Source organism: Toxorhynchites rutilus, chromosome 3 (genome assembly GCF_029784135.1).
Source record: "Toxorhynchites rutilus septentrionalis strain SRP chromosome 3, ASM2978413v1, whole genome shotgun sequence".
NCBI classification, from domain to species: Eukaryota; Metazoa; Arthropoda; class Insecta; order Diptera; family Culicidae; genus Toxorhynchites; species Toxorhynchites rutilus.
In genome coordinates this window covers 302106268-302122245 of record NC_073746.1, presented here as the reverse complement: position 1 = coordinate 302122245, position 15978 = coordinate 302106268, and the positions used below count along the sequence as shown (strand labels likewise).

The following is a 15978-nucleotide window of genomic DNA, read 5'->3' as shown; positions in this document are numbered from 1 at the left end:
CAACAATCGATTTAGTTTCTGGCTTCCACCAAATTCAATTAGCGGAGGAAGATACAGAAAAAACTGCTTTTTCCGTAAACGGTGGCAAATATGAGTTTACTCGTATGCCATTTGGCTTGAAGAATGCCCCAGCGACTTTTCAAAGAGTCATGGATTGCATTCTGAGAGATTTAGTAGGAGTATGTTGTTTCGTCTATATGGACGATATCATCATCTTCTCCAGCTCGCTTCAAGAGCACTTGAAAAATTTGTCGCAAGTCTTCGCAAAATTGAAAGAAGCAAGACTAAAAATTCAGCTGGACAAATGCGAGTTCTTTAGGAAAGAAACGCAATTTTTAGGTCATACAGTCTCTGAAGAGGGAGTACGACCAAACAGCGACAAAATTGATGCAATAAGGCAATGGCCAATACCTAAAAGCGAAAAAGAAGTGAGACAATTCCTAGGAATGCTTGGCTACTACAGGCGATTTATTAAGGATTTCGCAAAAATTGTAAAGCCGTTAACAGCACTTCTCCGAAAGGATATTGAATTCGAAATTACACCAGAAGTAGTAACATGCTTCGAAAAGTGTAAGCAACTCCTGACGATCGACCCGGTATTAATTTACCCTGATTTTAGCAAAGAATTTTCACTAACAACGGATGCGAGTGACCACGCTATTGGTGCAGTGTTGTCACAAGGGCCAGCAGGTAACGACCGACCCATCGCATACGCCTCACGTACTTTGAATAAAACGGAAGAACGATATTCCACTACCGAAAAGGAGTTTCTCGCGATAGTATGGGCAGTGAAACATTTCAGACCATACCTCTATGGTAGAAAGTTTAAAATGTTCACCGACCACCAACCACTAACATTTTCTTTCACGAACGCTAACCACAGAATAATTAGAGGAAAGCTGGCTTTAGAGGAATTCGATTACGAACTAATCTACAAACCGGGAAAACAAAACGTTGTCGCCGACGCGCTGTCGCGCGTAAACATAGAAAAACACCTGAACGCACACTCGCAATCATCGCTTTCCCTAAATGTTGAACCTTCTGAGCGAGGAAACGAACCTTCAGACGACGAAAGTGACGGAACGACAGTACACTCAGCGGATACGAGTGATGACTACTTTATTCGGTATACTGAGAGACCTATCAACGTTTTTCGGACACAAGTCATATTCAAAATAGGAAATGTAGAACTTGCAGCCTACGAACAAATTTTTCCAAAATATCACAGACACACAATAGTAAAAAGAACATACACCGAAGAAGACATAGTTGAAACGTTGAAACGGACCCTGAATCCGAAGGGTTTGAGTTGTATAAAAGTACCTATCTCATTAGCACAACTAGTGCAGGAGACGTATAAAAAACATTTTTCCTCAAATATTATTTACAAAGTATTTATTTCAGAGACCATGTTGGAGGACATCAGAATGGAAGTCGAGCAAGACGAGATCATAAGAAGAATTCACCAATACGGACACAGAGGAATCAAAGAAAACCGGAACCAGATTCTACAAACACACTTTTTCCCGCAACTCGATCGAAAGGTCAAAATTTATGTCGATTCCTGTGATATTTGCAAAAAAGCCAAATATGACAGAAATCCACCCAAACTAATTAGAAAAAGCACATTTGGACAGAAACCTTTCGACAGAGTCCACATTGACATTTTCTTCCTAAAAGGTCAAAAGTGGCTCACCATAGTTGATTCATTTTCAAAATTTGCAAACGCGATTCCATTAAGCACAAGAACAATAGTTGATATCAAAACCGCAATAACCGAACACATTCGAAATTTTGGAAGACCTCAAACTATAGTGAGTGACCAAGAGCCATCTTTCAGGTCCATAGACTTTATGGGATTCCTAAATGATCTCAATATAGAGATACACCTCGCAAGTGGATCCAATTCAAATGGTATCGTGGAACGTTTCCACTCCACTTTAATTGAAACCTTCCGCACAAACAAAGCAAAATTTAAAGATTTAACATTAAACGAGCAAGTAAATATCGCCATCGACATTTACAATAATAGTTTCCACTCAGTAATAAAAACCCAACCGCGAAATTTGATTTTTAATAACTCTGGATCTACGAATATGGAAGAAATATCTGAAAAATCTAAAAACCTGCAATCTGCAGTTAAAATCGAACTAAATAGACGAAAAGATAAATACGAACAACAAAATATGAATAACGAAAAACCTGAAGATCTTCAACCAGGCGAAATTAAATACATAAAAAACTCTCAACGTTTAACAAAGGACAAAGATCCGTTTAAAATAACAACGATTAAACACAACAACGAACTAACATTTGAAGACGTCAATAATATTAAAATCCACAAAAATAGAATAAAGAAATAACCGATAAATCAATTATTTAACTCTCGTTGCAGATTTTCATGCATCGTCATAATAAATTGCACAAAACTTAAAGATCTATCTCACAACAATGGTATAATTGCCATAAAATTAAAACAAGTCAGGATTAGGATAGGATTCGAGAGAATTATCCAAAAGATTAATATCCACTCTATCGAACATAATATCAATTACATTGAAAAAATCGCAGGAAATATTAAAGTTATAGACCACTTAAGAAGTACTTTAGATTTCAAAATACAAAACTCAAAAGGTAAATTGATGAGCTTGTATTCCCACAGAAGTAAAAGAGCATTAGTAAACGCATTAGGAACAGCAATAAAATTAATAGCAGGAAACCCTGATAATGACGATTTAGAAATTATAAACCATAGTTTGGGAACTTTAGAGAAACAGGAAAATTTACTATCGAAATCTATATCAAGACAAATAATCATTAACGAAAAAATACAAAACAAAATTAATAACATAACAGACGTACTCAAAAAGATCAATAAACAGATTGTGGAACAGAGGAACAATTCTTTGGTAACCAGAGCAGATTTGGAATATATCAACATGATTGTAAACCTTGACTCTATAATTCAGATTCTCGGAAATATTGAAGAACAAATCGAGTTTGCTAAACTCAACATTTTAAACAGAAATTTATTTTCATTTGAAGAGAAGAAGTACATTTTCAACAGACTCAATGCTCAAAAGCTAAAGCTAGACTATTTAGATCAAATATTCCAGTACAGCTCAGGAAGCGTTATTGTAAGCCAAGGTGAAATTATAATACTGGTGAAAATACCCATCCTCGGGGACAACGAGTTCGACCTGATCAACATTCAGACGCTCAACATAAACAGTACACGAATCAGCACAGACGTAAAACTGGTGGCAAAGCACGGAGACATCATTTACAGACAAAGCGAACTTTGCGACATTTGCGAAGCTACAACCCTTCTCGAAGATGATTGCATCTATAACCTTCTGAATCACCAAACACCAAAATGTATCATAAAACCCGTCAGACAACCCATCCGTGTCGAAGAAATTAAGAAAGGAGTCATACTTGTTGACACAAACAAAAATGTATTGATCTCTGATTCATGCAACAATTCCAGACTGATCAACACCCCGACAATCATCGAAACAAACAACTGTACAATCAAAGTGATGAACATCACCTTCAATAACCAAGTAACTTTTGGAAATAGTGAAGAATACCTTCTCCCAATATACGGAAATAAGTTGATACAATTAAACTATACAGAGGAGAATAATGAAATCAACCACCTCAAATTGGAAAACCTTAACAGTCTGCAGGACATAAAGTTAGACCTGCATCGTTCAAAAAGGACAACAACCATCGGAGGAGGAGTCCTCCTCATGCTAATCATTATCTGTTCTTTTACCATTTATATCATCGACAGAAGATTCAAAGCGAAGGAAAGAGCAACTCTGGAAATTCGAAGCCATGTTGGAACCACCACGGAACTTAAACAAACCATTGGAAAAGGAGAATTTGGACCATTACCGAGTCTCGTCCTTTTCGAAAGATCGTCCGAGGACGGACGAGAATCTAAGGGGGGAGGCGTTACACCACAACCGACCGACCAAGGCGTCCCAGAAGTCAAGACGTCAGCAAAAGCCCAGCCGAGACCCATAGCAACAGACAGAGGCGTCAAAGTTACACCGCGCGTGTAAACCAACATTTGCCGACGCCGCGGAAATCAATCGAACGACGCGAACAAAGGTTCGATCAGGTTCGAACCACCGACGGAAATAATGAGATCAGCAGATGTAGTCTATTTAAGCCTTGTAATACGATTATAGAATTTAGTCTTGAGCGTAGCCGAGTTGAATACGGGCATAAAGGTTTATGAACCGAATGTAAAGTGTTATAAACGAATAAAAAGGGTAATTAGAAATTAAATAAAAGTTTTTTTTAAACCGCGAGTTAAGTCACGGCATAATTTATATATATATATATATATATATATATATATATATATATATATATATATATATATATATATATATATATATATTTATTGGTTTTATAGGACGTTTTTGGTTTATTGCTTTCCTAATCACTGTTTGATATGTGGAAATATAAGAAATATTCCCAATTGTCTTCACATTCTGTTTTCAACCTAATTCTTATCTAAAAGTGTTAATCGAATACAATGGATTTGGCACCTCTGCTCTATACTTCTAAATTACCCGCGATCTCTAAGCACACAGTCACAAACGCCGCACACTTCTAAGCGCACCCAATCTCAATCACGTACACACTTATGTGGAATATACACACCTAACACAACAATCGCTGGCAGATAGACGGCGGCGAGACGGACCAAAGTTGACTGCCCTCTAACTGTAATTCGCCTCCTATACGCATTCGACCCCATTAGTGGCGACCGTTTTTCATCCAAGGACATTGCCATGTCATTGCAGAAGTGCAAACCGGCCATAAAATACCCTCTCGAGGCTCATGCTATCTCGTGATTCGGCTGTTCCGTGGGAACAAGAAAACGAAAGTGGAACAAAAACATTATCACAATTACGGGCACAAAAGTGGCTCATGGTCACCTTGAGAAATATGGCCGCTTTCGACCTAGCCCTCGAACCAAGGCCAACAGCCACTCCTTGGCCGTAACCTTTCGAGCATTTGACGTTTCAATGGTAGCTAATTTCGTTGCTTGTGTGATGCCATAAATGAAGGAACGCCTCCCGCAAGTGAAAACCGACCATAAAATTAATTCAATTAAAGCCCAAAACTACCGTCCCTGTTCGTCTGTATCATACATGTTATGATGCACTCTTTCTACACTGTACTCTTGATACAAAAGAGAATTTATGACGTGACGAAAACGTGACGCCGACTGCTCTCAGTTTCCGGCCCGTGTTATATACCACAGCAAACCATTCTGTATTACCAACAACAGACGCGCGATAACGGCAAACCTCCGCGGCATCCTGCAACCCGGGTAGCAGACTATGAAATTTACGCGCGAAACTCGTTTTATCGACTTTGTGCCCTGTTGCAGCTGCTGGCTGCTGGCGCTGTGGCGTGCGCACTGAGAACGCGCGCTTCATCCCCGTTTCGTGCAACGTGTTTTGGGGGCCTGGTAGCAGGCGCACTGAAAAATACTGAAAGGTGCTCGAAGCGATGTCGGCGCTCTTCTGTGTGAGTTATTTTGTTCGCTTTGCGCTTAGCACACGAGGTCTGTGCGACGGCAACCACGTGCGTCACTCGAGTTTGCGAGTTTGCGGTGCCAGGGAAGAATAGCGTGCATGCATGCGACATCTCGAACTGGTGCCATCGAACGGGCACTGGGATGTGCGCCATGCAGCCAGGCTGTATAAGAAGTGTTGGCAGAATGAGATTTATCATTGGGCCTAATCACGAACGTCACTTCACGGTGAAAACGAAGTGAATTGTATACAACCTTATTACGGCTGTCACCGTGTGTGTAGAATCCAGAAGAGTTCATCCGTCGTGACAACTTTGATGAACTCGGTGTTACTATGAATACCACGATACTGTCATGTTACGGAGAAAAACAGGTATATTTGTCACTTGTGTTTTAGATGGTGAAAGCTAGTCACGCGGAATGGAGTAAGTTTAATTTCGTATTTATTCAACTTTTGACGTAGGATTACGTCTTTCGGGAACATATTGGGGTGCAAATTGAAAATCGAAAATCGAGCACATCGTGAAAATTGTCCAATTTCAAACGCCTATTGCTCGGTCATTTCATAATGGATTGATGAAATTTTTGCGTCAATCAATTTCGGCACTCCATAACAATTTTTTATATTGAAAGAAAAACATATGTCATGAAACTATCTATCGAACAATTGAAAAACCTCAATTCCCATCCTAACGGAAATACCCACTTTTGATTGGTCGAAATTGATGACACATGCGGCGGGTCCCTAACAGAGATATCAAAACCAAGCTGGCTGGAGGAAATCGACATTGCAAATATATGAGAGTCGGGGGCATTTTTATATTGCAAGTAAGGTGAGTGATACGATTAATTCTAGCAAATAAAATCTAAATTTGGAACTTGAATGTCATATCAATGATCGATCGTGTATTGTGGAAAATTTAGCACAAATGTAAGTGTGAAATTGTATATGGTAGCAGTTGTGTTAAAAATGACTTGATATATGAAACGATTCATTTTCATAAATAAAAACCAAGGTGTGTTCCCGCTCGAGAACGGGTCGTTTGGTTGAAGCTGTCTTTTTGTTGTGTTCATTTCCACCTAAGGAAAGTGGTGGCGGTAAAATTGGAAAAGAGAAGAAATGTTAGAAAAAGTGATTGCTCTACACATAGTATTAGGTGTTGTTAGTCCAATTAAAATTCGCATTGAGTTGGATATACACTCAGAAAGTAAACATTATAAAGGAAAATTACCTTTTCCAATTTCAAAATTTTCTCTATATGAAAGTAACATATTTTTGCTGATGAGGAGGCATCTCGTCTAGGATCACAGAGGGCGATTTTCATCATATCTCGTTCCACTTCGGTATCTATTATCTGATACACATCATCCAACGGTTATTTACCATCTTTTGGTCATCATTACTTGGTAAAGACTGATGAAGTGAACAAACAATACTCAACAACCAAACAAAATGGCCCTTTTCAGGAGGCCACCAAATCATTATCAAAGAGTTTAACGATGTAATTCTTCAGACATATCCAACATCAATAGATAGCCTAACGGAATCCTACGTCAACTATGCGGTTGTGTCTCGGACACAACCCTTGTGTGACTTTTTTGCTAACATTTTGAATATTGTCTTGTCTTGTTTAAGAAACAAAAGGTAAACAAACAGCAATTTACCCGCCTGGTAGCCTTTTTAGAACGAAATTCTGGCGCATCCAGAGGACGTAAATTTGTTTATTTGGATTCGGTAAATGCGCTATGGCTATTACAATTAAGGATTGAAAATGTAGCTCCCGTAGGCCCAGACCAGAATCAGGACGATAGTTATAACTTTTTACGTTATAGATATTTTCAACGGTCTTGTTTTGAAGAAATACTTTGAATGAAAGAATATTAAAAAAGTGCTGACCAGTTTCTGTTTAAATAATTAAATCAAACCTCATGTCCCGTGTATCAAATTACACGAGAATGGGAAGGATAAGAGGATTAAATTTCTCAGATTATATTGATCGTGAGGTGGATAAATTCGGGTTTGTTCTGAGATATAGAAAATATTATTATTCATCAAAATTGTAGAAGCGATTAGAAAAAGTGATTCTAGATATTTCTCACTATTCAAACGTGTAAGTAAGAGCAAGTACAAGAGTATGTTAGATTTCGATTACTAAACATAATAGTCATGTTTTATCTCTTACGTAAAATTACATTCCTATATGTTCAACAAATACATTATACCCGAGCAACCAAGTATTCCTCCTCATCTTTGAGCCAGCATTTAATTCTGCAAACTAATCATCGAGGTATAATCGCAAACTTGTCATTCTAAAACATACGATTAATAAAATGGAATATTATCTCATACGCTGTATTAATTTTACCTACATATCGTTCAAACGTCCGAAATTATGCAACCGACACAACGTTCAAACACCCGACATTATGCACTTATGCACGACATTTTCACTTCACGGAGTTCATTTTTACACGCAACTGTCCGTGACAATGATGATACCCAGCAAACATTAAATCGTATAGTTTTGCACGTGCCAAGTCTTACAAGAAATCCGAATAAATCATAATCGCATATAATATCAATCAAAGTATGTATCGTGTATATTTGAAATCGCATTAAATGTAAAAACTCGATTTTAAATACCATTATCAAATTAAGTCGCAATTCAGTATAATAAACATCAATTTTATAATGCACTGATCAGAATCTAAATAAAATAAAAGTTAAAAATAATTGTCACACTCTCACATAACACTCACGCGACGGTATGACAAAATCGTCGTCCGTGGTCACTGACCACTGTCCGAGAACAATTCCCCAAAAATGCTTTGCCGAAAAACAATAGGCACAAGAAACTATAAATTACGCATGTAATCCACATGCACTCTCTCTTTCGCCAATAAATCATCATACGATATACAAGTGTTTAATTCATTCGGTGTGATCTCACAAAGTATTATTCTATTCGTTTCGTCGTCTCAGTCGGCTGTTAAGCTCACGCGTTTCATCCGGTGACAAAGATCCGTTTCCGCTCAAGTGACGCGCGTACAATTGTACATTTCGGTGCGTTTCTGGTGCTGCATATTGCAGTGAAGAAAGTCCTTCGAAACCGGACTACAGTGTTCGCTTTTAATTTCGTACATTTGGTCCTTCGAACCGGATTACAGTGTTCGCTTTTAATTTCGTACATTTGGTCCTTCGAGCCGGATCGAAGGTGTTCCGGCCAGAAAGTGCATCGCGTGTGTCGCTCGAATAAAACTGATATCGGTTCGTTATTGAAACGCGTTAGTGGTTGGAAGTGATACCAAGACGGACAAACATTGCGCCATTGCGTCGTGAATACACGTCGGTAATTCTGCTTTCGCAAGCAGTCGAAATTGTGGTCGAAGCTATAAGTTCGTTCGTGTGTGAATTCAACTATCAAAAATTGATAAAGCCAGAATTGGCAGTGAGTGCAATCGAAAAATCGCGTATTGCGCTTGGGATAGCATCAAGGCGGATGCTACTCTATTCATTGTGGTGAAGATTCTGAGGACGAGTCGTCCATTTTGCGAACACGACTATTCATGGACGCCACGCCATTTTGGACGCTGAATTCACATCGGAAAATTCCTGCCTAATGAAGTGGTGGAAGGAGCACCATTCTTAAAAATCACATTTCCCGGTCGAGTTTCCCGGTGAGTACGTTCCATATTATTCGCATGTGATTTGCAGTAGCTTCAATTAAGTTTTATACATACAATTCAAAGTTGGGTGACTGATTATTAGAGTCATTGTGGCAATTGGTGATTGACGGTACGCGAATCGAGTGGAAAACCGTTTCGCGCCCTCGATTTGCGATACCGCGTAGAAGTGGGTACGTTCGCGACGGGAAGGAGATTCACGATTCGATTAAATAAACTGCTCACTTCCGTTCGATTTCGCGATCGCGATAGATCAATACACCGCGACGGGAAGGAGCAATCGATTCGATTTGTGTATTGTTCTCGTTTGGTTCGGTTTCGCCTGAGATCAGCTAGTTTTTGTCGAATAGAATTTCATTGATTGGATCACAATGCCACCGAAAGAGGAGAAAATGCTGGCTGAGCGTTTGGTTCAACAGCAAGGACTTTTTGCAACACGTAACGCAATCGAAAAATTTATTGAGAATTACGACGCAGAGCGTGATACTCATCAAATCTCGGTACGATTAGAGTCTTTGGATCGTGTCAACGCTAGTTTTCTCGAAGTTCAGGATGCCATTGAGAGACTAGACAAATCGGAGATGCTGGAAGCGCATTTGGAAGAACGTGTCGATTTTGAACAACGGTTTTGTGAAGCGAAGGGTTTCCTCCTGTCCAGACGTTCGAACGATGCAAATCAAACTTTGTTAAATACATCGATTACTGCGAATTCATCATCGTACCCTACCAATTTTCACCTTCGTCTTCCGAAAATCGACCTCCCCAAATTCAATGGTGATTTTTCACGTTGGTTGTCGTTTAGGGACACATTCACGTCCATGGTCCACTCGAATGGGGACATTCCCACCGTCGCCAAATTGCAATACTTGTTGCAGTCACTTGAAGGAGAAGCAAAGAAGCCGTTTGAATCCATCGATATTGAAGCAGATAATTACGCTGTCAGCTGGGAGGTCCTGCTTAAGAGGTACGATAACCGTCGTTTTCTAAAAAGACAACTTTTTCGAGCTCTTTACGACTTGCCAGTAGTGAAAGAAGAAGTAGGCAAACGCATTCACGGGTTGATCGACGACTTTCAGCGTCATGTACGAGCTCTCGCAAAATTAGACGAGCATGTACACCATTGGGACACACCGCTTATTAACCTACTTTCATATAAATTAGATCAATCTACTTTGAGGGCTTGGGAGGAAAAAACAAGCAATAAAGATGATGTCAAATACGATGAATTTGTTGAATTCCTTTACCAAAGAGTTCGTATTTTGAATACCGTCGGTTCAGATCACCATCAACCCTCACTATCAAAGACGACAACTACACACCAGATTCGAAGAGTGAAATTTTCCGCAAACGCAGTGAATAGTTCTCAAGTTCAGTGCATACTATCCTGCTCAGACAGCCATAACCTTCGAAATTGTCCTGTGTTTCTTACGAAAAATGTCCGTCAACGTCGCGAATTAGTTTCGCAGAAACGAATGTGTTGGAATTGTTTAAGCTCCGGTCATCATGTGAAGAAGTGCAATTCTAAATTCTCCTGTCGTACTTGTCATGACAGGCATCATACGTTGCTGCACGATTCAGCCAAAGTGTCGCAAAACTCTTCCGTATCATCGTCTTCTCCCGTTCAACAATCGCTTCCATCAACGTCAGGTCGCGTGGATCCCTCCAGTAGTTCTTCGGCTACATCTCAGGTTAGCATGACGGTCCAATCCGCATGCCCCACGGTTTTGCTCGAAACGATTGTCCTCAATGTTGTTGATGATCACGGAAACACACATAAGGCACGGGCACTACTCGATTCAGCATCAATGTCGAATTTTATGTCGCAACAGCTGGCTAAGAGCCTCTTCAATCGTCGCACCAAGGTAGACGTTTCCATCGCAGGAATCGGTTTATCAACACAGAAGATTAGGAGCGCGATTACCGCCACTATCGAATCACCATTTCAACCATTCTCCACGAAGATGGAATTTCTAGTTTTGAAGCATCCATCGGCAGAGCTGCCGACTGTTCCTATCAATACGTCGGAATGGAACATCCCTAATGTTGTATTGGCTGATCCTCAGTTCAATGTCCCTGGGAAAATTGACCTCGTCATAGGGAGTGAATCATTCTGGGAACTGCATACAGGACAAAGAATTTCACTTGGGAATAATCGTCCATGGCTTGCTGAAACGCCATTCGGATGGGCGGTGTCTGGTTCTACGACCAATTCCATTTCACAAACGCCAAACGTTTGTTTCCTTTCCACCGCAAATGATTGTCTGGAAACAGTACTTCAGAAGTTTTGGGAGATAGAAACTGTTCCAACTTGTTCTTCGTTCTCCGACGAAGAAAATTATTGTGAAGAATTATATAAAACAACAACTATTCGTGATCCATCAGGGCGATACGTCGTTCGTCTACCCAGAACAGAAAAACCGGAAGTTATACTGGGAGATTCGAGATCTGTCGCCGAACGCAGACTCTTTAGTTTAGAGCGACGATTGCAGCGAGATCCAGTCACGAGGAAAGCGTATCATCGCTTCATGGATGAATATGTGCAACTTGGACACATGGAGCAGATTAAAGGACCTGTGAATGATACAATACCTCATTTTTACCTACCACATCACTCAGTATTCAAAGAGACAAGCACCACAACGAAAACCAGGGTTGTGTTTGATGCATCGTGCAAGTCAGCTTCTGGTTATTCGCTAAACGACACATTAATGGTTGGTCCTGTCGTCCAACGTGACTTACTTTCCATCGTCATGAAGTTCCGGATACATCATGTTGTAATTGTTGCCGACATTGAAAAAATGTACCGGCAGGTACTGGTTCACCCCGATGATCAGTCATTTCAACGCATTCTGTGGCGATCGAGTCCAGACCATCCCATTTCTACATATCAATTGAAGACGGTTACCTACGGTACATCGTCTGCTCCTTACCTTGCGACGAAAACACTCCAGCAACTTGCAAATGATTATGGTGGATCAGATTTTCACGCAGTGAGATCACTTCGGGAAGATTTTTATATCGATGATCTGCTCACTGGTGCAGCAGACGTAGAATCAGCAATCAAACTTCGTCGGGAATTATCCGCAATGCTCAGCTCCGCTGGGTTTCCTCTGAAAAAGTGGGCATCTAATGCAACTGAAGTTCTTGAGGATGTGCCGCCAGAGGATTTGGCCATTCTTCCGTACCGTAGTCTCCAGGACGAGCAAGCTGTCTCCACTCTTGGTCTTGTCTGGGAACCAAAGTCCGACACACTCCGGTTCAATGTTCGTTTGCCGCTTCCCGCTGCCGTCCTGACAAAACGAATGGTGATGTCATACATCGCACGGATCTTCGATCCGCTCGGACTAGTCGGTCCTACGATTTCTAAGGCCAAACTGTTCATGCAGCGTTTGTGGGCTCTGAAGCACAACGGCCAAAGCTGGGACTGGGACACTCCCCTCCCATTGAAACTGCAAGAAGAATGGAAACAGTTCCATTCTACACTCAATCTCCTTAGTGAAGCTCGTATCCCGCGATTTGTATCGATGCCTGACTCCGTCAGCATTCAGCTTCATTTCTTCTCTGATGCGTCGGAAAACGCATATGGTACCTGTTGTTACGTCAGGACTGAAACATCCGATAAAATCTCGGTCCAATTATTGACTTCCAAGTCAAAGGTCGCCCCATTGTCAACCCGACATTCCATTGCTAGACTAGAGCTATGCGGAGCACATCTATCTATGCTGCTCTTCAAGAAGGTTAACAACGCCCTTCAAACTCCTTCGACTGTTCACTTTTGGACGGATTCTACCACGGTCCTTCAATGGTTACACGCTTCGCCAAGCCGCTGGAAAACATTTGTGTCGAATCGAGTTTCACAAATCCAACTCAACACCAATGTTGACTGTTGGAAACATGTTGCGGGTATTGACAATCCCGCTGATGATATCTCCAGAGGACTACAGCCTGCAGATATTATCACCCGCACTAGATGGTGGAGAGGGCCACCATGGTTAGCACTTCCTTCTGACTGCTGGCCCATCACCTCATTTTCCAAGGAAGAAACCGCTGGTGCATTGTCGGAAAGCCGAAAATCTCCATTAATTGCAATGACGTCAGTACAGTCTACATTTTGCAATGAATTATTCAGTCGGTTCTCGAGTTTCACCAAGTTACGTCGTGTCACAGCTTTCTGTCAACGCTACATAGAAAACCTACATAGCCGTTATTTAGCTCAACGTGAGAATTCAGAAAATTTAAAACCATCGAACATCGTCATCAGCACTAGTGTAATGCCTGATCCGCTTAATTCGTCGGAACTTCGTAGAGCAGAAAACTTCTTATGTCGTTTGGCGCAAGCCGAAATGTTTGCGGAGGAAATTTCCAACCTTACAAGTGGGGAACGAGTCGCGAAAAATTCGCCACTCAAATGGTTGAACCCATTCATCGATCGAGACAACATCCTTCGTGTCGGTGGCCGGTTAAGCAACGCTCCACTGACAACCGAAACCAAACATCCACTCGTCCTCTCTGCTAAGCATCCGCTCTCTGCTTTGTTGGCTAGTCATTATCATTTGAAGCTACTGCATGCAGGTCCACAACTCATGCTCGCTACTCTCCGCCAGAAGTATTGGATTCTGGGCGGAAGAAACTTGGTTAAATCCGTCTTTCACCATTGCCACACTTGCTTCAAAAGCAAGCCCACACTAGTTCAACAAAGCACAGCCGATTTGCCAGCATCGAGAGTCTCGCCAACCAGACCATTCTCTGTTTGCGGAGTGGACTACTGCGGTCCATTTTTTATAAAGTCACCTGTGAAAAAGCGCGGTCCCACCAAGGCCTATGTGGCCATTTTTGTCTGCTTCTCCACCAAGGCAGTTCACATAGAGTTGGTGAGTGACCTGTCCACCCCAGCGTTTCTAGCTGCACTTCGCCGCTTAGTTGCTCGTAGAGGAAAAATATCAGAATTGAATTCTGACAACGCCACGGCATTTAAGGGCGCATCGAATGCACTACATCGCATCTATCGCATGCTGAAGGTCGACGAGGATGAACGGAGACTCATATTCGACTGGTGTGCCGACAACGAAATTCGTTGGAAATTTATTCCGCCCCGCGCACCGCATTTCGGCGGTCTCTGGGAGGCCGCGGTAAAATCGGCGAAACTACATATGCTGAAGACTATAGGAAATGTCAACATATCGTACGAGAACATGCTGACACTATTGGCACAAGTTGAGATGTGTCTCAACTCTCGTCCTCTCACCCCGATGCCGCAGGATCCGTCCGATCTGGAGGTCCTTACACCAGGACACTTTCTGATCGGCGAGAATATGCAATCCGTTCCAGAGGTAGACCTAACGAGGACTGCTGAAAACCGTTTGGATCACTGGGAATTAACCCAGAAGAGGTTCCAAGTCATCTGGTCGCGGTGGTATCCAGAGTATCTTCAGCAGCTGCAGTCACGTGCTACAAAAGGATGTAATCCACCTGTCCGCATCGAAGAAGGACGAATAGTCATCATCAAGGAGGACAATGTTCCCTCAGCTAAATGGCCTCTTGGAAAAATCACCAAGCTTCATCCCGGAAAGGATGGTGTAGTCCGGGTGGTCACCCTGAGGACTGCATCAGCCAAGGAAGTCGTTCGCGCTGTATCCAAGATTGCTCTCCTTCCGGTACTCTCCCAGTCATCGAGCATCGAATAACTACGATCCAGGTAGAGCAACCCAAATGGGAGAACTTGCTCGAAGCGCACCTGCACATAGCACAGGTAATTGCGGTTCCAAATTCTCTAATTTTATCGTTCGATCTACCTGGTCTTTTTTCTCTCTATTCTCGGTTGACGTGTGACAACTTCTCCAAACATCATTCCTGGCAAGACTACCACACCAACTGTCCATCGCATCGCAATCTTGGATTTGGAACTAGCCTGGAATATGATCGTAGTTGAATCACCTGGCATGATTCAAGGTGGCCGGAATGATCAGAATCTAAATAAAATAAAAGTTAAAAATAATTGTCACACTCTCACATAACACTCACGCGACGGTATGACAAAATCGTCGTCCGTGGTCACTGACCACTGTCCGAGAACAATTCCCCAAAAATGCTTTGCCGAAAAACAATAGGCACAAGAAACTATAAATTACGCATGTAATCCACATGCACTCTCTCTTTCGCCAATAAATCATCATACGATATACAAGTGTTTAATTCATTCGGTGTGATCTCACAAAGTATTATTCTATTCGTTTCGTCGTCTCAGTCGGCTGTTAAGCTCACGCGTTTCATCCGGTGACAAAGATCCGTTTCCGCTCAAGTGACGCGCGTACAATTGTACATTTCGGTGCGTTTCTGGTGCTGCATATTGCAGTGAAGAAAGTCCTTCGAAACCGGACTACAGTGTTCGCTTTTAATTTCGTACATGCACATTGTCGTAAAATATATTTAATCCGCATCATATGCGTATATTACGCTGATGCAGTTTGTGTGTCGTATAAGCGTATAATTTAAATCGATTCAGTACTGTAGTGAATCGTGTTGCATGCTGAAGAAAATCATGAAACAGTGAATCATATTAGATCCTAATAAAGAACATATTACATCATATTGAAAAGTCAATGAAATGCTGATGCACTCGAAAGTAACGCTTCACATTTTACAGTTCATCTAATGAAAAATAATGTTTTATTAATTGGGTGAAAGTTAACACACAAATCGGTAGACAAATGGGAAATGGGTATGGGAAA

At 41.4% G+C, this 15978-nt stretch overlaps 1 protein-coding gene across 1 annotated transcript; it reads left to right on the top strand.

Moving 5' to 3' along the window:
• The first annotated feature begins 9621 nt into the window (after positions 1–9621).
• Positions 9622–14934, top strand: LOC129774355 (uncharacterized). Its single transcript, XM_055778077.1, has 2 exons — positions 9622–10214; positions 10803–14934. The coding sequence occupies exons 1-2, from the start codon at positions 9622–9624 to the stop codon at positions 14932–14934; spliced, it is 4725 nt and encodes a 1574-aa protein (XP_055634052.1).
• Positions 14935–15978: the final 1044 nt, after the last annotated feature.

Excerpts from the sequence above, each read along its gene's own strand:
- LOC129774355 (XM_055778077.1), top strand. The coding sequence starts at position 9,622 with ATGCCACCGAAAGAGGAGAAAATGCTGGCTGAGCGTTTGGTTCAACAG. Across the intron at positions 10,215-10,802 it reads TGGGAGGTCCTGCTTAAGAG|GCATCATACGTTGCTGCACG; the intron begins GTACGATAACCG and ends TTGTCATGACAG.